General features: G+C 46.9%; 1 protein-coding gene across 23 annotated transcripts in view; it reads left to right on the top strand.

Annotated features, from left to right (window-relative positions):
• The first annotated feature begins 953 nt into the window (after nt 1-953).
• ZC4H2 (zinc finger C4H2-type containing) overlaps nt 954-24,123 on the top strand; it is a 36,248-nt gene continuing 13,078 nt past the window's right edge. For 14 of the 23 annotated variants that reach the window (XR_011049141.1, XR_011049138.1, XR_011049139.1 and 11 more), the window contains exons 1-6: nt 5,735-5,878; nt 11,573-11,744; nt 13,032-13,204; nt 14,348-14,510; nt 15,663-20,161; nt 22,484-22,641. Coding sequence is in view for 1 of the 23 variants with exons in the window: in XM_068411733.1 (XP_068267834.1) it covers nt 5,826-5,878; nt 11,573-11,744; nt 13,032-13,204; nt 14,348-14,510; nt 15,663-15,776 (675 nt within the window). In the remaining 22 variants the exon portion in view is untranslated. Of the gene's footprint in view, nt 1,029-2,523; nt 2,664-3,456; nt 3,597-5,734; nt 5,879-6,176; nt 6,249-6,880; nt 7,100-9,250; nt 9,792-11,572; nt 11,745-13,031; nt 13,205-14,347; nt 14,511-15,662; nt 21,653-22,483; nt 22,642-23,149; nt 23,228-24,123 lie in introns of those variants that run through there. The other 9 variants (XR_011049127.1, XR_011049131.1, XR_011049142.1 and 6 more) reach the window with 9 other exon arrangements.

The following is a 24,123-nucleotide window of genomic DNA, read 5'->3' as shown; positions in this document are numbered from 1 at the left end:
CACCCCGGGCCGCCCCTCGCCCTCCCTCACCGCCGCCCTTCCCCCAACCGGGGCCTCACCCGCTGTTGTCGCTGCAGACGCCGCCCGCGGCTCCCGGCGGGGTCTGGCGGCGGAGGGGCGAGGGACGGCGGGGCTCGGCGCGGCCGCGGCACGGGCCCCACGCCGGCCGCTCCCGCCGCATGGAGGGGGAAGGGCAGGCCGGGGCGAGGGGAGAGGAGGACGGGGGGGGGTGGTGGAGCAAAGCCAGGGCGGGACGGGCTGGGGCGGTAAGGGGAAGGTGTGGGAGTGGGGCTCAGCGCCGGCGGGAGCCCGGGGGCCGCTGCCGCCGCCTCATCGCTGCCTGCGCCTCCGCCGGCCCAGCGCCGCTGCCCGGGCGCCGTCGCCTAGCAACCGCGCCCAGCCCCCGCTGCTGCAGGCGCCCGGCTCCTCGCGGCGCCCCGCGCGCTCCCGGAGGCGGCGCACGCCTGCCTCCCGCCTGGCGCTGTGCGCGTGCACGGGGCGGCAGCGCGAGCGGGGTTGACGCGGCGGGGAGGGCGGGGGGCGCCTGCGCGTGCAGTGCGGGGCCGCGCTGCGGGCGGGGCCGGTGTTGGGGTGCGGTGTTGGGGTGCTGTGCGGGGCCGTGCTGCGGGCGGGGCCGGTGTTGGGGTGCTGTGCGGGGCCGTGCTGCGGGCGGGGCCGGTGTTAGGGTGCTGTGCGGGGCCGTGCTGCGGGCGGGGCCGGTGTTGGGGTGCTGTGCGGGGCCGCTCCGTGGGAGTGGGTCCTGAGGGGACTCGTGTGCTCAGGCTCCAGAAAAGAGCGGGAAAAGGGAGAGGGCTTCCCTCTGCCTTGTCCCCTATGGACATCTGAGCCCCGTGCTGGAGCAGGGTGGGGAGGGTGCTGGAGGGCAGGTGGGGGGCAGGCAGCATTGCTGAAAATTCCGTGGTTTTTCATTTCTGCAGATTACGGGAATGGAGGGTGAAATAAAGGACAGACTACATTCAGCTGTATTTAGGGCCGCCTTTGGGATGGGCCGAGATTAACATACACAGGTACGTAAACCTTTAGCTCGCTAGGATGCTAATGGGTGCTCTTTCACTCACTATATATTGAAGGATTAACAAAAAAATTATCAAATTTAGGCTTTGCATAAATTTGACATTTAAAGACTAGATGCTCTTACGATCTCAGGGCTAGCATGTAGTTGCCTTCTATCGGTTTTAGTGCCTTCAGACGTCATTTTAGCATTGATTTCATTCTGCATAATACTGCAACTTGTTTTGAAATGTATCTGCCTATTAGGTTTTGGTTTAGAAAGGATCAAATAGAAACAAGGTTGAACTTTTCAGGGTCAGCTGAAAAAGTTTTTTCAATGGCAGTTTTGTGCGTAAGTCCCTTAGCTCTCTTTGAAAAATGTGACCTGAATGCTGTGAAAAACTGATCGTTATTTTGATCCCACATATCAAAGTTTATAAATAGCAGAACTGACATTACACGTCAGTGCAGTGATTTCAGATCATACAAAGAACTGTCACACACATTTTGTGTCCAAAGAAAAGTGAAACACAGACACATTAAGACACTTGACCAAAGTCATGAAGCAAAAGCCAAATGCTACCAATTTGAATGTGCTTGAACTGTATGTATTAGGATCAGAGCAGAACGAGCAATCCTGGTGTCAAGACCCCTGGCCTTCTGCTCTGTGCTCAAAGCAATATGCCTCATGATGTACTAATTATTGACTTTGCAATCTGGAAGAGGATTTTTATCTCTAGAAACTCTAGGGATCTCAGAGTGTCCATCTATCAGAATACTGACGCATCTCTCCAGGGTACGCCGTGCCTTTCCCTCGCTTTGTTACCTCGGCTGATAGCAGTGGTGAAAGTACATACTTCCCTCTTCTTCCTCTATCACTTTGTCTGCTGAAAGTTACACTGAAAAAATATTCAGAAATTTGGCAGCAATAGCAGAAGCAGCATATAAAGGACTGTAGTCTTCAATGGTGGGGAGAAAGAAAATGCCACATTACCAAAACCAGGGAGAGTTGAGAGGATACAAACAGCAAAGAAGATTCACAGTACTTCAAAGGCAGCATAGGGAAGAGAGCACTAGAAAACAGACATGCTGATTCCACGACTGAGAGAAGCACAGCAGGCACTGATTTCCTATGGATGCCGAGCTCATGCTAATTGCACTCTCCAGAAGACTGCTACTTATCTAGAGTGATTTAAAACCTGCTGAAAGCAATGGGAATTACCTACTGATATCAAATACAGTTTGCCTCAAGCCTTCATTTCTTTAGAATGCTTTTAAGTTGGTAAGGGTGATTACCAACACCTCAAGTCCATTATACTGCACAAATCTTCCATGTGAAATGCTGGGGACTATGGCATGTGGAGAGTTTCCAAGATCAATTTTTAGCTGGGAACCAGCTATTTTACCTAGACTATGTGAGTTCAGTTACCAAGTATTGCAGTAATACATGGCATTAGTTTCTGAGATTTATGTTGGCTTCATAACTTCATGCAAATTTATATTACTTTACAGGTGTATACAAAAATGGAGTCCCTGCTCCAAAGCAGCACAAGGGACAACAGTGGTAAATAGAAGCAGCAGTAGAAGCACTTAGAGAAAAGCGACTGCTACAGAGAACAAGAGAATAGTAAAGAGCGGGTTGGAGAACACAGGTAAACCAAAGGGGGAAAAAAGAACCCCGCTTTTCTGTGCGTAATGAAAACTAATCATTTTTGCTATTAAAACATCCAATTTTTAAAATAAATGGGGGTCTGATACTGAAGTCTGCATTCATTCCAAATTCCCATTTACTTCATTAGGAATTAAAAGCATTTAAAAATATGACTAAAGCTGTTATTATCAGGGAAAAATGAGGAGAAAGCTGCAGTGCCCTGGTTCTGATGTCATCCTTGAGTGCTGAAGAGTTTTTGTGACTGACCTGATTTCCTGGATCATTCGTTTCCACTGAGCAGTGAAAGTTAAAAAAAAAAAGGGCCAAACAGCATCTCTGGGGATTTTCAGCTTCTCACGCTGCCTGGGACAGGGTCTGATCTGCATTACATTACATTGACCACTCAGTGTAATTTGTGTAGGAAAAAGAAAAGCCCACTGATGAACATTTGCTGCCTCAGTTACAAAAGGTTTGCTTAAACATCATCATTAGGGAAGCAGGTCAGGGCAGAGAAGGTATATACTCAGAGAAGGCAAAAGTTCTTTGGAGACTGGCCTGGTATCAGAATTTAGGAATTTAAGCCTTTTCTTCCTTCTTGACAAGAACTCAAGAGAAGGTAGAGGGAATGTTAGCCTGTCACATTCCCTTCTACAGGCCTAAATCTCTTGTTACACAGAACATGTGGTTTTCCTTTTTGCTTTCATTTTTGTGCCTGGTTTCTCAATAGGTCTTCTGTATTTGTTTCAGACTATGCATGTAATTTCCAAAGGTAGCAAGTGATATTTTTATTGTAGTTTTAATTTTAGCTCAACTGAGTGCACAAGACACTGTGATTCCTCATCACGACAATGTTTGATACAAATGCATCAGCAACTGAATGAGAACACACTTCACTTTCTTTCAAATAACTAAGCAGGAGTAGAAATACTTACAGGTAAGTAGGAGTTACTCCTTTGAAGCCTTGGATAGACAAAAATGCCAAATTAGCTTTATTTTCAGATCTGTTTGCATGCCCTCATCCCAGCTGCCACTCCAGTCTCAGGCCCCATCCCCTCTCCAGACAAACCTGTCTGGCTGCCTACCCTTTTTCATTCTCAGTGACTCCTGGTGAGACGTCTTCCTCTGCCAGGACACATTCTTTCATTTTTCAGCCCTCTCAAGAGTGCACTCTCTGACTTGAGAACCTAATGCAGACACTTAAATCTGTGCTCATGTGTGACAGCTAATCCAGTCTCCAGGTCCCTGTCCGTGTTGAGATGTCACTGGAGAAGCAGTAGCAGGTCACTGTAGTGGCAGGCTATATGCCACGTTTGTAAGGGTAACTCAACCCTGACCAGGTCAAAACCCCTACCTCAAAGCAAGGATCTGCAGCACTTGGATTAGTATGGAGACACCTTTATCTAAGTAGTTCTTAAGAGCATTATGGGAACTCCTCCACCTCCCAGATGGCCTTTCCTAGTGAAGCATTCTGTAGTCGGGACATTTTACTGAAATCTGTCCTAAACTTTCTGTATTGCTCATTAAATAGATTACTTTTTAGACTTCTCTTTCAGCTGACTTAGTGGTTTGTTTGTTATGATGGCTCTTCTAATACCTTTTTTGACACTGAAAGACTATTATTAATACGAGCTACAACTATACCATTTTATTTCCTCAGCGCTGGAGCCAGAGCACAACACCCCCATGGCTCACACTGTCTGCTTGTTACCTCATACTCTAGTTGCTAGCCTTCCAGACACAGATACTTATACATGAGCAGGACCACTTGCCCTTTAGTCTGCAACTGTAGATGCAACTGGCTCAAGACATTCGGTTCTGTGACCGTAAGCCCTAGCTCAAGCAGATCTACCACATGCCATGTAAATACGGCCACAGTGTCTTGTATTCAGCCGTCTTTCGTGTTCCCCAAAACTCTTACCATTTTCATTGCTCTCCTCTGCATTCTGTCCATTTTTATTTTTCAGCTCCTTTTTAGAGCCCCAGACCAGGCACCAGCAAGCTGATCAGTGCTGAGTAGAAGTTAAGTACTTCCAGTGCCTTCCGTGTAACACTTTGGTAATATATTCCACAATAATTGCCCCGTTCTCATCAGCCTCACACTACTGACTGATGAGTGGCCCGCTGTAGTCACTAAGACTATGGTACTGCTGCTTGTGCATCGGTAACACACAGAAGTGTATGTTTGCAGAATCCAGTTTCCCTACTGACTGTCTAGACCTTGAGCTTAACGTTCGTTCCAATGTGCTGACCCTTCAGCCCAGCATGACCGTCAGAGCTGGTAAACGCCAGGGTAAATGCTGGGGCATACAGCTGAAGGATCATGAGTTTACGCTGTGGATCCCTTAGGACAGATCCTGGAAGAGACCTTCCAAAGTGTTGACATGTAACTGTTCTCTTCCTAACTTAAAACACGGTGCTTAGTATGTTACAGAAGCCGAAGGAAAATAATTACCTGGCTGAGCAAAGACTGAGAGTCTATTTGTCAATCTCTAAAGTGCTCTGATATTCTTGGCTAGAGTATCTATAGAAAGACAAATGGTCACTTCCCTCAATCCAACAGTTTTATTTGCATTCTGTTTTTCTCTTCCGTAGTTACAAGTGCTATGTATAGTAGCAGAAATAAAAAAAGAAAAACCTAAAGAACAAAATACATCTTTTCTGAACTCCAGACACAGTTACATCACTCAGAGCATCTAACAGAAAACAGCACGGTAGTAATAATGGCTACAGTATGCCTTCATGTCAAAAAAACTTTCTAATCCAAGTCGTGAACTCGTTCAACATTCTCTTAGTGCGTATTTGGTAATTTTAACGAAATGCTAAACATCGCACGGGTCTCAGGAGGAACCCGCCTCCTTTTTGCACTCCTAACAACCTTGGACATAATGAGGTGTGACAAATTGATTTCAAACCTAGTTGCAGGAAGAGGGGCAGGAAAGCTGTGCTCTGCCTTGTGGGTATTGTAGTTTTTCTGCTGCTGTCTGCCCAGGCAGCCATGGGGAGCTGGACTCCAGGTCCCAGAGCTCCCACTGGTGCCCACCGCACAGGCTCAGAGGCCGTCTGCCAGGAGGGGGTGGCTACGTTGGGTCTATTGTATGTTTTTTCTTCTTTTCTCCTGGCAGTTTGTGCGTTTCACGGAAGGTTTAAATCGGGAGTGAACAGCATGGCAGATGAGCAAGAAATCATGTGCAAACTCGAGAGCATCAAGGAGATCAGGTACGTTTGCTTTGTGCCGCGTCAGTTACATCGAGCAGCTTTTTCCTCGGGGGAGCGGAGGAGCTGCATCGGTCTGAAAGTAGCTATTGTGCTACTGAGGGAAAGGAAACCAGCTGGATGAGAGCTGAAGAGGCATTTCTGTGAGTAGGGAAGGATCGTCTGCCGCTGGGAATCGCCGCTGGAATGCGCAGTGCGGGGCGGCGGTGGCCGTGCGTGGCCGGGGAGCGAGCCCCGAGGGGTGACGCGGGAAGGGGGAGTGCGCGGGGGGAGGACGCGGCAGCCCTGCGCAGCCGCGGGAGTGGTGTCGGGCTGCGGGTGGGCTTTTTTAAGCCCTTTGAAGTATTATTTCTGATTCCTGAGGCTCTCTGTCGTAAGTCTGTTATTTTGCCCCACTCACTGCTCGGCAGGAGCCTTGACGGGCTGGGGAAGGGAGGGGGTGGCACGGGAAGCGCAGTGACACCGAGGAGGGACGTGCCCCCGAGAGCGGCACGGAGGGGCGGCCGAGCCGGGCATGGAGCTCCGAGCGCGGCCGGGCCGGGCGGCGGGCTCGGCTGCGGGGGGTCCCAGGCTCGGCTGCGGGGGGGTCCAGGCCCGGCTGCGGGGGGGCGCCCAGGCTCGGCTGCGGGGGGGGGGGGGGGGTCCAGTCCCGGCTGCGGGGGGGCGCCCAGGCGCGGGTGCGGGGGGGGGGGGGGGGGGTCCAGTCCCGGCTGCGGGGGGGGGCCCAGGCTCGGCCCTGCGCGGGGGCTGCGGCCTGCGGGGGAGCGCGGGATGTGCGCGTTGCGGGCGGGGAGCAGAGGGGCCGGAGCAGCCGCCGGCGCTGCGCTGGCCCCTCTCTGCCCTGCCCTGCCCTGCCGCTGGCCCCACGACGCAGGGGCGGCCAGGGCGGGCGAGGACACCCGGCGGGTTTCCTGCCCGCTGTTCGTGACCACTGCCCGAAGCGGCGGGCAGAGCGCCGGGCTGGCAGGGCGTCACGGGCGCCAGGGACGGGGGGGACACAGCGGCGCGAGGCTTTTTCCGCCGTCCCCTCCGGGACCTGCCGCTGGCTCGGCTGTTGGTGCGACCAGGGGTCTGCACATCGCGTCCTCGGTACGGCGAATCGCGGGGGTTGTTGGCAGAGGGGGCTCATCGACGAGGCCCGGCACAGCGAGCCCGTGCAGGTCGTCACAGAGACTTCTGGCTGGTGGCGGCATCTCTAAGAAGGACCTTTTACCCATGGAAGAGGTGAATTGGGCAGCAGTGTGTGGGCCTCGGCCTTCTTCACACAATACCACAAAGGTGAACCAAGATCAGGCAAAAATATTTGTGTGTCCAGCATCCCAAAACTATTTGTAGAAAGAGATGGGCCAACACATACTTGGCAGAGTAAGAACAATGCTTTTCTACTCAACTGTTAGGCAGGCTGTGTTTTAAAATACAGATCTAAATACAGCCTACTACAGTATGTGGTCCAATTATTATAACACTTGATTTGAATATTAAATTCTCTTTTCAGGGAGAGTGGTATCCTGTATTTGGAAATTTATGGTGCATTCAGTTTTCTGATAATATATTCAAAGGTGATATATAAACTGTAATTAAGACTTTTTGCTATTTATTTGTGGCATAAGGCACTGTAAAGGTGACGTTACTAGCTTTAGTGTACAATGAAGTATCAAGGAAGTTGCTTGAATATATTTTAAATTAAAAAAAAAGTCAGCCAATCCTACCTGCAACATTGATGTCATTTTGAGTCGCCTTTAACAAAATCCAATCAACTAAACCTATTTTTTCATCCCCAAGTCTTTTAAAAGGATCTTGCATTCTATGAAGAATTTCCTTCAAAATAAACATGAGAACTTCTTATGTTTACAGACACGCCTTTGATAGATTTGGCAAGCTTTATTTTAATCTGCATTCCATGTATTTGACAGGCGGAGAGGAAAAAAGCCCTCACAATCAAAACCAAAAAAATTGCCCGTTCCTGTAGGTGATCTCTATCACTTATTAATGGCAGCTCAGCTGGGTTTTTGAAGGGATTCTGGAATCTGATTTTGAAGACCTGTATCTATATCCATATCTATATCTATAGATACATGGATATAATTTGTAGTCAATGGAATACTGCTGTCAGTAAATGTATGTATATGCCCACAATCCAAACATATCTGCACATGCTTATTTAGATGCATTAAGTAGTTCCACAGAAATAACCCCAGTCATAAAATTAAGCAAATACCTAAAGACTGGACCTATGTGTTTTGACAGGGAGGGGATAAAAGAGAATGGGAGTGAACTTACTGATGACAGATGGCTAGTTTTACTGCTTAGTGCCCTGTTGGGATGCACTTAGTGACTACTGTCATCAATGCAGTGTAAGAACTTAAATAGAAGGGAAAATAATATAAGGGCAGAATTCATTAGGCAGTCTAGAAATCACACTTATGGTTTCTGTTTTAAAACATTACTGTACGTTGCCTGGTGCTAACAGGAAGAGTTCTACTTTGTGTGCACTTTTTCTTTCCTACTATCAAAAGCTAATAATTTGGACCGAAACAATCCCCTGCAACTCATTTGTTGTAGCAATTTGGCAGAGCATGGCAGGCAGGGACTAGTAACAGTGAGGAAGCTGATCTCTTTCCATTGTCTTAGGTGAACACATGCTATAAATACAGGGGAGGAAACAGGGAGGAAATTGGGGACAAATACTCCCAGTTTCAGTAATCAAAGCTGCCATTACTAAATGTTTTAAATAAATGGGAACAATGAGACTTGATGAAAAGAGAGGTAGATGGTTGGATGGTACTTTTAGTGGGATATTGCCACATTTAAAATGGAAGGCAGAGAGGATCTCTTTCACTGGTTTAAGTCCAACATTTACATTCAGACTAGTGTATGCTGTTGTGTAGTAAATGATGGAACACCTCCAATGACATTAGAGATCACAATGTTGTAGCTACATACTTGAATTCTGTCTACATCCAGGCTGCTTCTGCACTTTGTTTGTAAAACTGTTAGCAGTTGACTTCTTATTCCATCAGCTATTTTTTACTCTAATGGTGAGATCCGGACTTTCCAGAACTGGAATGACTGCGTACCTTTTAAAAGACATGTATGCTCACAGGTATACAATTTGTATTTTCTATAATAAGCATACTGTATGAAACAAGGTGAACTCTGTGGTGAGCTACAGTACAGACATAATAATCATACTTACCAAGTGAATTTTATCAAATTTGGTTTTAAATATGTCTTCCACAATATCTGTAAATGTCTCTGAGTGACCTCTGACGTGACCTTATTTGTCATTGGCTTTTTCTGTATCTATCTTTGGTCTGATATTTGTATTCTTAACAGTCATGGGTTGGCATCACTGGGAAGAGTAATCCATATCTCCTGCAACTTATTTATATAGAGGAAAGAACTTTACTGTTCAGATTATTTCTGAAGTACCAATGCAAGGCAGAATTTTGTCTTATTTTGTTCTAAGGAAACAAGCAGCAGTCCCTCTAACTCAATTTTTTTAATCATTCCTTTTTAAATCTCCTTCATTCATATTATCCCTACCAGGCAGCCCGTTTCTGAATACATATTGGAGAAGTTATTTATTATACCGTCTTTATCTCTTGCAGCTTTATGAACTCCTTAAGTGAGAGAGGGAGGAACCCTGGTCACATTACTGGCTCTAATACTTGGAATAGATAGCCTTAATTTGTTGCCCCAGGGACTGACTCTGCTTTCTGCCGCGCTCTTCAGCACACAGTGGAAGCCCATGGTGCCAGTGATGTCTCACGCACCCAGGAAAAGGTTACCAAAACTAGGTGCATAAGCAGACACTGAACCCACAAAGACCAATTTGGAAATAGGAAAGAGGGGACTGAGAGGAAGATTCGCAGGCACAACATCAGAGCCTCCCCAAGGGGGATGGTGGCAGAGGGTGAGCTTTGGTCATGAAAGCAAGAATAAAATCCGTACCGACACCTGCCATATACTTTAAAGAAGAGTTGTCAGGCTAGCTTTAAAATTTCTTTGGGAATTTTGATTGGAGTGAGAGAAAACAGTAACTCTGTTAAAGCCCAGGATATGTGTATTCTCCTGTTCTTACAAGTATGATACAGAATAATGCTGAGATAAACCATCCATTCCTCAGTGCTGTGGGAGCAGTTTCAGAAAGAGCCCTTGGGGACTGGGTGTGGAAACAGTTTGTAAAGGGAAGAAATGCCCCACAGAGGTTTCGGAATCCCCTTTCCTAGAAATCAGTGATAGACCAGCTCCCTCCAGGGCGCTCAGTGCCTTCTGCTTCCATTAAAAATGTCAGACCTGTGTTGCTTGCTTCAATGGGGGCAAGTCTGGGCCTAGTGGGAAGGGAAGTCGCACACCCTGTTCTGGGATCAGGGTGAAATCCCTGTTCCAGGATTTCATTGCTAATCGCATAGGCAGCATCCTATAATCCACAGACTGCATTCTATCGTCAGGTTTGCTGCTTATGGTGAATTTGAATCAAACTTACCCACTTTGCTTTGGGACAGGCATAGGATATTTAAATATGAATGCAAACCGGTTCTTCCCCAGCCCCCTCTTATATCACGTTTGTAGGAAGTCTCCTGTGTCATTCAGTCGTGCACGTGGAAACCAGTATGGATCTGTTTGTACTAGGCGTTAGGTGACCAAAAAGGAATGCTGCATTCTTGTTTGTTCCACACAAGGTAAAGCAGGGAGTCCTGGGACTCGTGCTTACACGCCTGAAATGTGACATCGCAGCTTTGTGTTAGAAACATTTAAGTGTTGTTGACAGTTTGGTTACCCAGTGTCATATCCTAACTCCAGTATAGGAAAAATAACTAAGGCCTCTTCGTTAACTGTATCGTGGGAACAAGAACAGTTTGTTCTGTTCAGCAGCTCGGACAAGTGTTGAATCACAACAGCAGTGAGCTGTTCTGCTGCTTAGAAGTGTCTGATGGCTGAAACTCACACTCTCTGATTATTAGCATTGCAGAGAGAGATAAGGACTGAGCATCTAAGCATTTTTTGCTATAGAATTATGGATTGGCACGAATGGAAAAAAAAATCAGAATGCAGTATGTGGGCAGAAACATTTACAGATATGTGACAGGTACTAGATGTTACCAAAGAACCAAGAGAATGCAGAGTTACTCGCAAATGGGATGCTAATGGCCAGTGTCATTTGAGTTTTTACTATTCTGATACATCACTGCTCTGGAATTTTCTTTAACCTCAAGTTGAAGTTAGTATCTTAGCAGTTCAAATTACTGTCCACATAGTTTTAGTCAGTGTATATGACACTATAATCACTTCCAATTCATTTTACATTTCTGAGAATCCTGTGCAAACCTCCCAGATTTTCTGGATTTCTCTATTTTGGAAGTAGGGTTTAATCTGAGTTAACTGATGCAGTAGGACTCTATTGGTACAAATTTTCTGAATCTACAGTAACTGTTAAAGTCTGACAATGTTCTGTTCATTTCATAATTCAGTATAAGAATTATCATAGCACTGAAAAGCTCAGCAAAAGAGCTGGGATTAGAATTCAGTTCTCTCATTGCACCTCATCCTTTCTCAGACACGTTTAGTCTCACCCTTGTCTATTACTGCTGTTACCCTCCTCCCTCTATTCACATATAAAGTGACACCTCGCAAAAATATGTTGCAGTGACTTACTGTTGTCTCTCTATATTTTTAATTATCACTGGGGTTCAGGAATAAGACTTTGCAGATGGAAAAAATAAAGGCACGACTGAAAGCAGAATTTGAAGCGCTGGAGTCTGAGGAGAGGCACCTGAAAGAATACAAGCAGGAAATGGACCTGCTGCTGCAAGAGAAGATGGCCCATGTGGAGGAGCTGCGACTGATCCATGCTGACATTAACGTGGTATGCAACAATCCAGCTGCGGACATCCTGACTAAGACAGTTGTATATGAGTCATTTCACAGGTTGTGGAATTGTGCACATCGGTGAACTATCACTGGTTCAATAATCTGGACTTTACAACACCATCCTAGGATCCTACAAAGACTGCAAAGTAAATTTGCCTCAGGATAATTGTTTTTTGCTGTCCATGTTGGGCAGGATATTTTGTAATGTTGGCATAGTAAGCATTTGCACCAAGAGGATAGATAACCAAGTCCATTGTGGCTACAACTCTACCAGTAGCCACAGTAACAACACTGTGGCAGTCCCATGGAAAACTGTTCTTCCTGTTAGTCTTTTCTTACTTAGCACCTGGAAACAGAGAAGCTTTGGCAGCTAGGTGGGACTTTTGATTGGAGGTTTTTGGAAGAAAAGATATCTTGGAAAAAGATATGATATTTGTTAAGTTCTCACTAAGAGCTGACCATCATCACTGAGTGGAACCCCCAAACATTAAGAAACACCAGCCTGAAGGGAATTAATACAAATAAGAGAAAAAGAGTTTATAAACAAGGAAGAATAGCCAATTAGAGGGGCTAAATGGGGAATATATTTTTAAACCTGCAGTTTTTATATCATGTTAGGGCACTTACATGGCTATACAGTGGTTTCTAGCTCTGAAGGTATCTGTGCTTTGCAACAGAAGAAAAAAAGCTCCCACATTGCAAGCTACGTACTGGATGTGCAGACTGCATTTATTTATCACTTGAAATGTCTATTTCCCTGCCCAGCTGCATAACGTCAGTCTCTCTTTCATCCTCCCCTCTTTTTCCTGTCAGATTGTCTTTTTCTCTGCTGTTTTTCCCATTTACTGCAGTAAAAGAAGCAGGATCCTTTCCTTAGCTTGTTTGTTAACTTCTAACCATCGGTGTTCAGGTATCTTAGAAACACAGAAAATTAGTTTATTCTACATTAATTTATTTTTTAACATCTCTTGAGAGTTTTCCATAGCTCCTCACTTGCTGACTTATCTGTAGCCTGTCTGCCTGCTTTTTCTGCTGTTCAGAAGGTCATACAGGTTGAGTGCACCTTTTTTAAATGAAAATGCATCTTGTAGGTCACTTCCAGTTGCTTCTTCCTTGCCCAGTTTTCATCCTCCCAGTATCGTAACTCTTTGTTTTACTATTGCATTGTCTCCAATCTCTTCCAACTTGAGTGAGAAAAATCTCTTCTTTCTGATACATTCTCTTGCTCAGAGAGCTATTAAAGTAACAGTTCTGTAAAAGCATGCCCATCCTCCTGTTTCAGATGGAGAATACTATCAAGCAGTCTGAGAATGATCTCAACAAGCTCTTGGAATCTACTCGTCGCCTGCACGAGGAGTACAAACCCCTGAAGGAGCATGTCGATGCTTTGCGGATGACTCTGGGATTGCAGAGACTGCCAGATCTATGTGAGGAGGAAGAGAAACTGTCCCTTGAGTAAGTCTCCAAAGGAAACTTTATCTGGCTTTATACCTTCTCTCGAGCCTGCTGGTTATTTTGTCATTTTACTTTTGTTGGTAGGTGGAAAAAAGAACTTAAAAGGTAAGCGTGAAAAACAAAAGTTAACACAAAAGGGATGGGGAAGCGCATGTATTTGATAACATTCAGTCTGAATTTGTTGGAAGTTAAGTTCAGATTATTCCAAGCTGCAAACTCTACGTAAGACGTGCAAAAAATCAGGAGTGGTTGGTTCTCTAGATTTTTATACCATATGCTGCATTTTCTAGCAAGACTGGTTTTTTTTCCTGAAAATAATTTTTTTTCGCTTGTTCAGCAAGCAGAGGTAGGAGGCAATACATGAAAGGAATACAAAACAAGTTGGTTTGTGCTACTGCTAGTCAGAATTTTACTTTTTGCTGCGTGCACATGGCAGTGGCATTTAGCCATATACCTATGACTGTCAACAAGTAAGTTTACCCTAGATATGGAATAGATTTGGATAATAAATTACAGTTTCACTTTTAGGTACAACCTAGGTGGGGGAGGGTGACAGAATTAGCCACTATTCAAAGAACGGTGTCCTTTGTTTAACAGATCAGTTTTGAATGCAAGTGATATTTTAAGAAACTTGCGTTTCTCTTAACGCCCAGCACTTCTGGCATAATTTTCACAGAGACAGTTTTCAAGGTTTCGTTTGCATTTCTTCAGAAATGCTGTTTTCCATTCCAAGCATCTTGACACTACAAAGAATGTATTAATCTACTGCATACAAAAGTTATTTATTTTAACAGAATAAAATATAAAAACTAAGTTTGACAGAGGTGCATCTGAAGCTGTTAAAGATTAAATATATATGTTGTCTATTTCCCATACTATTAGATTTGTATCCAGTTGTATACCAAGATACCTTAGAAGCCAGCAACCTGGAATCTGGCTGAAGTGCACAAATGCAGAGGAAAATACCACCAGTTCTATTTATGAACTAGTCCAAGTGGTGTCCAAGTGTAGACAGTTCGACTCTAGTGGAGGAATATGATAGGGAAATGTGATACATTATATTTTAACACAAAATATCCTTTACAAACTAATGGAGTACACCAGAAGGTGGTTTTATTTTTTATTTGTTTTTCTTTTGTCTAGCTACTTTGAAAAGCAGAAAGCGGAATGGCAGACAGAGCCACAGGAGCCTCCCATCCCAGAGTCTCTGGCTGCAGCTGCAGCAGCTGCCCAGCAGCTGCAAGTGGCTAGGAAACAAGACACAAGACAGACAGCAACTTTCAGACAACAGCCACCTCCAATGAAGGTCAGGAGATGGAATGTCCTGGGTTTTCTCTTTTGTCATTGGAATGTTTTACGTTTATAAAGTTGATCAATATTTACGACAGGAAAAATGATGTGTCCTGATTCTGATTTTTCCTGCAGTGGTTCAAATCAAGAGCAACCCCAGTAGGCTTAAAGTAGTAGCACCGGTCATCAAGGGTTAAGGACAAGGCTCTCTATTATTTGACTCCTTTATGACTTGAGTCTCCATCAGCAGGGGTGAAGGCAATTCCCACTCCTCTTGTGTTTCATGTGGGAGAAAGGCATGTAAGAAAAAACATGCTGAGCAAAAGAAAGACTAATAGCTGGGAGTTAATCCCAAATGGATTCACATTAGCAGCAGCGCACATATTTTATAAGGGAGAGTAATTACTGATGGTACAAATTACCAGGAAAGGTGATTGTTTCTGCACTTCTTGGGATCTTCAAGTCAAGACTAACATATGGATTAATTTAACCAAACCACAGGCACTTAAGTGACAGTTTCACTCATCTCCTTCTATAGTCAGTAACAAGAGCTAGACTAATTCCATAGGGGTATTCATCCCACCCAAGTTCCACAGAATCACTGACTAAGAGGCAAACTGACATAGGTACACTCCGTAGTTATGTACTTACTGTCCAGAGTTAGGCCATTAAAAAGCCTGTCTGAAAGTAATATGCTTCAGTCAAATGGAAGTTAAAGGGCTTAGTATGGAAGAAAAGAGCAAAGTTCTGTATCTTGTGTTAAAGATGTGGAGTTCATCTAATTATCTTGAACTCTGTGTCATAACAGTTGGCCTTCACCGTAACTTTTCTGGCTCGGTGAGCTGTTACGCATGTAAACATCCTTAAAACATGTGGAACGTTTAACACAAAATAGAATTTAATGTTCAAGTTACGGGTACGTGCCTGAACCGTGTGTCTGCTGAGCTGTAGTTTCAGTTCAGTGAGATACTCTAGTTTTTCAGCTGGCCTGGAGTTACCGTGCAATCCAGAGATCTGGATGGTGTAGGATGTAGCATTGGTTTGCCTTTGAAGGCAGGAGGCCCTGGTTATTTTTTTCTGTACTGTGATTTAGAATACGATACTCAGTAACCTGTGTGACAACGCCACTTAAATGTTTGTCACAAGAGGCTGCAATGTCACATTTCAGGCGTGTTTGTCGTGTCACCAACAAATCCATCGGAATGCGCCCATATGTCCACTCTGCAAAGCAAAGAGCCGGTCTCGGAATCCCAAAAAGCCCAAGAGGAAACAGGACGAATGAGAGCCAGAAGACTGACAAGCAAACACTGACCTGTTCCAGCGCTCTTCCAGTAGAACCGCAGACGTGGCCAGATGTCACTGAAGCGCAGACTCAAGTATGACTGACCCATTGCTTCTTATTTAATGCAACGTAAGCACAATGTTCCTGTTCTGTCTTAATTCCCTTCCAGTCCTTAGGACTTGGTTTTAGGGAAGTAAGTGTTACTGGTGCTACAGTTTAACATTTCAATCATTCCATCTTTCGGACTCCTAAACAAGGTAGGATTTTTATGCAGGTATCCTAAATGCCAGGCTGTTCCTATTGGCCAGATGTGGTTGCCACAAATGCTTTTATGTTCTATTTTTAAAAACAGATGTTACTAAAAGACTATTCTGTTTTCTCCTGATAACAGGAGACTATTTGAAGTGCTGGGATAGCAGACTGTCCATTTGTTTCGCTAAAGAACAGTTTTGTTTTCCAGGCTAGTAAGACTGCATAGGTTTAGGTATCCAGTAGAGCTCTTTTTATACAGGAAATGTTCAGGGAAAAAAAGAAATAGGTTATACAGGAAATCGGTGCATTAAGGACACACGTGAGTTTTGATTTACTGGAGTTTGGTTGTACCATTCCCTCAAACTTGGCTTTAAATCTGGAAGGGGGATCAAGTTGCTGACTGTGTATGAATTTCTAAAAATGATGTAATTTGTGATGCTTTAACATCTTAATGTGGTATTATTTTCAGTAGTCAGAAGACTGATTGACTTAAGTAGAAGGCTCAAATGAACTGTATTAGTGGTCCTCCTAGGCTCTGTGGCCAACCAGCTCACTGTGGTTCTCTAGGAAACATGCATGAAATATCCCACATCTCTGTGTGCACAGACTGCAACATCAGCCATTCTGCATGTCTTCTATTCCTGGCTTCTATAGCCAGAATCTCCCTTGGCAGACATATCCTCCACCGGAGCACAGGGAAGTTCCGTAACACGAACCAGGAACACCGTCAGCTAAAAATGATGTATTCCACCAGAACTGCCTGGCTTTGGTGTCATCGTCCTCCCTCAACCAAAACTTCCTAATTCTGTATCTTTTAATAGGTCATTTTCAAGTAAGCTTTATTTCAGCCCAGGTTTTTTTCTTGCTCTGTATGCGTGCCAGAAGAACCCTGACTAAAGGATCCTTTAGACCACTCCTTTTATCGGTGTCTTCCCTTTGTTTCACCTCATGTAACAACAGTTCCTGCAATGGGGAGGGTGGCAGTGACCCAACTACAGAACCAGGGCTTAAAACTTAACTCATTTCTAATCCCAGTTTTGTCACTGCCTTTGTTGTCTAAATTGATCTCAAGTATTAAATATTCTTTTCACTAACTTCAGGAGGCAGGGACTGCCTGTTTACATTCTTCTCTCTTTAGCCCAGGTTTTCCACTACTGTTATCCTAGAGTGGTTCTGTTGAGAACTTGGCTTGTTAAGTAGGAAGAACAGGGAATCTCTGGTCAGAACTTTGCTTGTTAAACGGGGAGAATAGGGAAGCCTCAGGTCTCTGGTTAGAGCTTTGCCAAATGCTGGGGCCCGTACAAATCCACATAAAACAGTTTTGTTGGCGAAATCACGTATGTTGCCATAATTTCCCAACTCTGCCATAAAGTACATGGCAAGTTCAGTTGGTATTGTCCCATTTTAATGTTTCATAGCCAAATAAACGTGTCAACAGCAAAGACAGAATGTGGACCACGTGCCCCTGAAAATACATGAAGAGCAGATTCTGCTGGCTGCCTTACTGAGATTCAGTCTCTCTCAGAGAGCAATAATGGAGGAGGGTCTGGCCCCATGCTCCAAGCGGCAGTAGTGCTCTAACTCTATCGTTGTGCATGTTTCCTAACACAAATACTGGATTCTAATTTTAAATGTCAGAGCGGCCACGTGCTGTGTGCCCTGTTCAGAGCAATTCCTATTGAGTTTAAGGGAAAATGCACGCAGAGCTAAGGGACAGTGTATGGACTCCCCCAGAGTGCATGCGTGAGAGCAGCATGCTTTGATGACGGTTGTACATAAGTTTCAGAAGTAGTGACAATGGAGAATGGGCAACTGGTCTGCAATGAAGTAGTGTGAATAGAAGGATAGATTTATAGAAACTTTGACTTACAGTTCTCAAATAGACAGGGTTAGTAATCGCTGCTCTCACTTCACTGTTACTTTGCCAGGTTCTTTCTTTCTTGGGAGATCTCGAGCTCTAAACTGAAGTATGCTTAAGGATGCACCGTTTACCAATTCAGTATGGCAGTTTTGTATTTTTACTTATTTAAACTAGTCTATTGTGCCCTCGTGTTTAACAAGGTTCGTTTTTTTTAAAAAAAGAAAAAAATGTGAATATGACATACTGTGTTTCTATCAATCATGTACTAGCTTTTACAAATCTGTGTTCACATCCTTTACGAAGTTCTGCCATGTGAATAGTGTGCGTTGCTGAGAATGAGTCTAACTGAATATGAGTCAGCAGTGTGTCCTGGCAGCCAAAAGGGCCAACCTGGGGTGTCCTGGGGTGCATCAAGCACAGCATAGTGAGCCGGTCGAGGAGGGTGATTGTCTCACTACACTGCAACTGGTGTGGCCTCAAGTACTGTGTGCAGTTTTGGACGCCTCAGTACAAGGACATCAGACTATTAAAGTGTGTCCAGAGGAGGGTGACCAAGACAGTGAAAGGTCTCGAGGGCAACCTTGGAGAAGAGAAGGCTAAGGGGGACCTCATCAGCGTCTACACCTGCCCAAGGGGGAGCAGCAGGGGGGGGCAGTGCTGATCTTCTTTCTCTGATGACGAGCGATAGGACACGAGGAAATGGGATGAGGCTGCGTCAGGGGGAGTTCAGATTGGATGTTAGGAAAAGGTTCTTCACTGAGAGGGTGGTCGGTCACCTGGACAGGCTCCCCAGGGAAGCGGTCACAGCACCAAGCCTGTCAGAGCTCCAGGAGCATCTGGATGATGCTCTTAGTCATATGGTTTAGTGTTAGGTAGTCCTGCGAGGAGCAGGGAGTTGGACTCGGTGATCCTTATGGGTCCCTCCCTGTTCAAGATATTCCATGATTCTAACTATTTCAAGGAGACAAAACCTGTATTATGTATTAAGGGATCCTGGGGGTGGGGGGAGGGAGGGAAGTGGTATCTTTCATAGGGAACCAGTATTCTCCTTTTCTCTCACAAATTAATTAAGGAATTTTGACTGATGAGCTCTTCTCGTGACAGCCCCAGGCCCTTTTCTCCCAGGCATCTTTCTCAAGAGACTAGAGGGATAGTTATGAAATCATAGAATCATAGAATCATTTTGGCTGGAAAGGACCTTTAAGATCATCAAGCCCAACTGTTAACCTAGCATTGCCAAGTCCACCATTAAATATTGACTCCTTGTTTTTCAGTCAGAGGAGGAAGCTGGCTGAAGTACAGTTCTTAGCACAAGTCTAAGGCATTTTTGCTCTGTGGAGCAACAATGGCCTCTTCCTTTGTACCTAAGGCTCTTTGAGGATACTTCTTCACTTGGCTTAAATTCATTCTTACTTGAGTTAAATTCTCTTAGTAGCCACAAAGAGACCCTTCTCAAAGCTTACAAGACTTTTATGTTACTAAAGTCTGGTTTAACCCTGACTTTGTCATTCCCTTTTCAATAGCTATTCAAGCGATGACAAAATCACTGGATTCTTTTGTTGTAGATGGTTTCCAGGGTCTTTTCCTGGTTCCTCACTTGCCTCAAAGGGTAGTCCTGTTGTTCTGCAACCAAACAGCAAAAAAAATCACAAGCCTCTCCCCTTGCCCCCCCACCTTAAGCTCATGCTAAAAGGATGTGAACACTCTACTGTGTCTAAAGGCTTTGCTATAGAAATTTTCATACCCAAGCTGGGACAGATCAGTTGTTCAAACTTTAGTGCCAAGGACCCCATTAGCTATAGAGAAAATGTAAGGCAAATTTTAATACTTGCACATCCTGAATTTAACTTCAGCTTTCTAAACAGGACATTCACTGGCTGAACCTGCCAATGGCTTCAAGTTACAGAATCTAATTTTGAAAGAATAGCCATTGATGTGTTACTCTAAGTAGAAGACTTCAAGAAATCAAGATTTTACTAGCACTGTAAATAAATAAAAGTGCTTTCCTTTATTTTACAGTTTTCTAATTCCTCCAACATAGGTTTTCATTCTAGCGTTTAGGTATTTTAGCAATATCTGGTGTTTTCACTGGCTTCCGTGTTTTAAATATTTTACTCCTGTGCCCAGTAGGAGTAACAGTGCGCTACCTGTTTAATTTGTCTGTATAGTCTTTTTTTAATAAATGCGTGTTTCATGTCATGCTTTCTTCCTGCAGAGTATTTTCACATCTGTTATTTGCTTATGCTACTGAGAAGCAGCAATACCTCAAAAGGTAAAACCCCACTTTCTAATTTTACAGGATGCAATTAGCCACAATTCTGGTGTACCTTTATAGAAACTTTATAGAGATAAATATGGGGGAATAGCTGTTCTAATGAGCTTTAGAAAATAGAAAGGAAAAGGAGATAACAAGACAGGTTTTAACCTCGCCAACCTTCTCACTCACATTTCTGGAACACAAACCACTGTGTGCTTAAGGGAGATGCCGGTTGGTGGTTATACATGTCGTAGAGTAGAATAGAGTATTTCAATTGGAAGGGACCTGCAACGATCATTTAGTCCAGCTGCCTGACCACTCAGAGCTGACCAAAAGCTAAAGCCTGTTGTTAAGGGTATTGTCCCAATGCCTCTTAAACAGACAGCCACGGGGCATCGACCACCTCCCCGGGAAGCCTGTCCCAGCGTTTGACCACCCTCTCTCTAAGGAAATGCTTCCTAATGTCCAGTCTGATCCTCCCTTAACGCAGCTTTGAGCCCTTCCCAGACATCGTATCACTGGATCCTGGGGAGAACAGCTCAGCACCTCCCTCTCCATGTCCCCTCCTCAGGAAGCTGCGGAGCCATGAGGTCGCCCCTCAGCCTCCAAGCTAGATGAACCCAGAGTGCCCAGCCGCTCCTCAGAGGACATGCCTTCCAGCCCTTCACCAGCTTAGCAGCCCTCCTCTGGATGTGTTCAAGCACCTTCAGATCCTTAAATGGTGGGGCCCAGCACTGCACACAGTAATCCAGATGAGGCCACAACAACGCTAAATGCAGCAGGACAATCCCCTCTCTTGACCGGCTGGTCGTGCTGTGTTTGATGCCCCCCAGGATTGCGGTTTGCCCTCTGGGCTGCCAGGGCACACTGCTGGCTCCTCTTGAGCCTGCTGCTGACGAGCTCCTCCAGACCCCTTTCTGCAGGGCTGCTCTCCAGCCACTCCTCTCCCAATTTAGACTTGTGCTTGGTGTTACTCCATCCCAGGTGCAGAATCCAGCATTTGTTCTTGTTAAATTTCATGCTGTTGATGATTGCCCAGTGCTCCAGTCTATCTAGACCCCTGGCAAGGCCTCTTGGCCCTTGAGAGAACCAACGGCATATCCCAGTTTGGTATCATCAGCAAACTCGCTAATGGTGCATTGAACTCCTGCATTCAGATCATTGATGAATATATTGAATAGAACTGGCCCTAGAATTGAGCCCTGAGAAACACCGCTGGTGACTGGTCACCAGCCAGATGTAGCCCCACTGGCTATGGATGTTTGCCCATTGAGCTGAGAGGACCACAACTATTAATTTGTCTGCAATGGAGATGAATTAGTGCTCTCGGTGTTGCAGGTAGGTTCTGTGGAAGTGCAGCTTAGTGCAACCGTATGGATTGATTCATGCATATGGTCACATATGAATGGTGGCTGAAACCAAGCCTATGAACAGTGACTGTAAAGTGTTCTTAGTGTGTTCATGTTCTGATGCTCTGACAAATAAAAGGGAAACTTTTAAAACTGGGCTAAAGTTACTCTGCTTCTTGTTACTGTCTTCCTGGTCATAAGTGCTTTGGGATTTGTCCCTTAAAACTGAGAGTTCAGAGTTTTTCACTGAAGGTTTGTTGTTTAAAGTTTGTTTTGCATGGTTTCTCACTCGAGAGTTGAGCTTTATTACTTTATTTTGTAGGGCTCAGTGTTTGTCAACTGGAGTTCACTGAAGTGCAGAATCAGAGGGACCTCCAGTCAGGGCATGGCATATGGTACAGATCCCGTCTATGGGGGAGGTTCTGCAGACATCTTTGTCTTTAGAGCTCTTACGGGATTCTCTTAGAAGAAAATAATTCCATTCATTACTTCTACTATCAAACAGAAGAATGTTCAAATGACAAACTGCTACTTCGCTTTGAGACAAAAGACAAGGACGTGCAGGTGGTGTACTTGCCAACACGAAGTGGGAGCTGCCTACACGCTCCTTTGTTACCATTAGCTGGCTAAATTTATCCTATGAGCAAGGACTATGCTCAGCACAACACAGACTTGAAAGCCAACCTGTACTTGCAGCACAGCACAGGCCTGCACCTTCTCGGGTTAACTGTCATGTGCATCACCAACTCCTTGATGTACAACAGTCTTCTGGTTAGGATCACTACAGTTATCTTCCCCTGTGCTCCGTGTTCAGTTCTGTGCTCTGATCTGAGGTCTAGGATTGATACGGTACAGGCACAGTACAGTGAGACAGACAGATGAGGTGGCAGGGAGGCGAGAGCTGTGAAAGTTTCTTGCAGGGCTCTTGCTTAGGGGTAGGGCAGAAGCACATATAGATCAAATAAGGGGCTTTTCTCTCAAACACCAGACCTGAATCCTGTCTTTGAAGGAGAAAGCTTGGAGTACGTGGATGGCTCCTCAGTGATTTGCCAGATCAAGAGCAGTAACGAGGTGACTCTTGGCAACTGCATTGATGAATGCTGGTCCAGTAATGACTCAAGCCGCCACGCTCGTTGCTGCCTCCCGGTAAGGAAATGACGCTGATGCCCCACGTGCGGTACCGGCAGCGCTCGGCGTACAAAGCGCCGGGACTGCAGCGCCGGTGCCGCCCTGGGCGAGCGCCGTCCGCTGCCCGCTCGTTGGTGCTGCCGCCTCGTGGCCGAAGCGCGGTACTGCAGCGCCGGCACCGCACGGGTGCGCAGCAGCGCTGCTTCTGCCGCAGCACGGCGGGGTGCGGGGGGAAATTCCCGGCGGCGGGTGAGGGCCAGGAACACCCGTGAGGCGAGCGAGCCCCTTCGGCGGGTGCAGGGGTGTCTCCTGCCCGCTGGGCGCGCCGGGGGTGGCGAGCGGGAAGGTTCCCCTGAGGGGGCGTGCCCGGATCCCTCAGGGGGCGGAGTTGGGCCGGGTGTGGGCGGGGCTGTGCCCTGAGGGGGCGGAGTGGGGCCGGGTCCCTGAGGGAGAGGTGCTAAGATGAAGCATGGGCGGGGCCTGGAGCGGGCGGGGCGGGTCCCTGCGCGGCGCAGGGGCGGGCGCACAAGAGCGGCGGCGAGCGGGGCGGGCGGCCGTGAGGTTCCTTCCGGTCACCGCCGCGTGGGCGATGGCGCCGGGTGAGGTGAGGGGCCGTAGGCACGGCGGGTCTTGGAGGGGCGATCCCCCGGTCGGGGCTCTCGCGGGCGGGTCCGAGCTCTGCGCTCCTGGGGCTGGGGGGGGGCGCGGAAGCGGCCCCGGGCCGAACGCTGCCCCGGGCTCGCCGGGGGGGTTTTGGGGCCGAGCCCGTGTCCGGGCGGGGGGAGCAGGGGCAGCCCCGTCCGGCTCTCAGCTGCCCGGTGTTGGGGCCGGGCAGGCTCTGCCGCTGCCGGCGCGGGTCGGGCAGCGGCAGCACGGGAGGGCGCCGGGCAGGTCCCGGTGCCCGCACGGGGTGGTGGGGGGGAAAGGGCCGCGGCTGCTGCCGCCGGGGGTGTCCCTGGAGCGGGCCGGGCGGGTCTGCGCTCCCGGGGCGGCTGGGCCCGGCTCCCCGCGGGGGATTTTTGGGCCTCGGGGGGGTTCGGGGGGCGGGCGCGGCGGTGCAGGAGATGGCGGAGCAGTAAAGCCTGCGAGAGCGCTAATAAAGCGCCGGCCGGGCTGCGGTGGTGCCGCCCCGCAGGGGCGCGGGGCCGGGCCCTGCGCGGTTCCCGAGCGCTCCCCAAAACTGCCCGTGGGTCCCTGGTGGCGCAGGGCTGCGGGGTGGCTGCAGCCCCCCCACCCCTCGGCGTCGCACGTGGGGGCTGCAGGGGGGGTCAGAAAGCAGGCGGGGTGAGGTGCTTTGGGGCCCCAATAACGGAGGCCAGGTGTTGTGTTCCTGGGGCTCGAGAACAGGCTCCCGCGGCCGCTTCGGGGGGCTCAGAAGCGGATGTGAGCGGTGCGTTTTTCGGGAGCTGACAGAGGGGACTCGCTGGTGTGGTTTTGGGGTCGGCAGCAGAGGCGGAGCGCTGCGTTTTTGGGATTCGAGAACAGGCTTGGCAGCTGTGT

Source organism: Nyctibius grandis, chromosome 13, assembly GCF_013368605.1.
Source record: "Nyctibius grandis isolate bNycGra1 chromosome 13, bNycGra1.pri, whole genome shotgun sequence".
In the NCBI taxonomy this organism is placed as follows: domain Eukaryota; kingdom Metazoa; phylum Chordata; class Aves; order Nyctibiiformes; family Nyctibiidae; genus Nyctibius; species Nyctibius grandis.
This window is presented reverse-complemented; position numbering and strand designations above follow the sequence as displayed.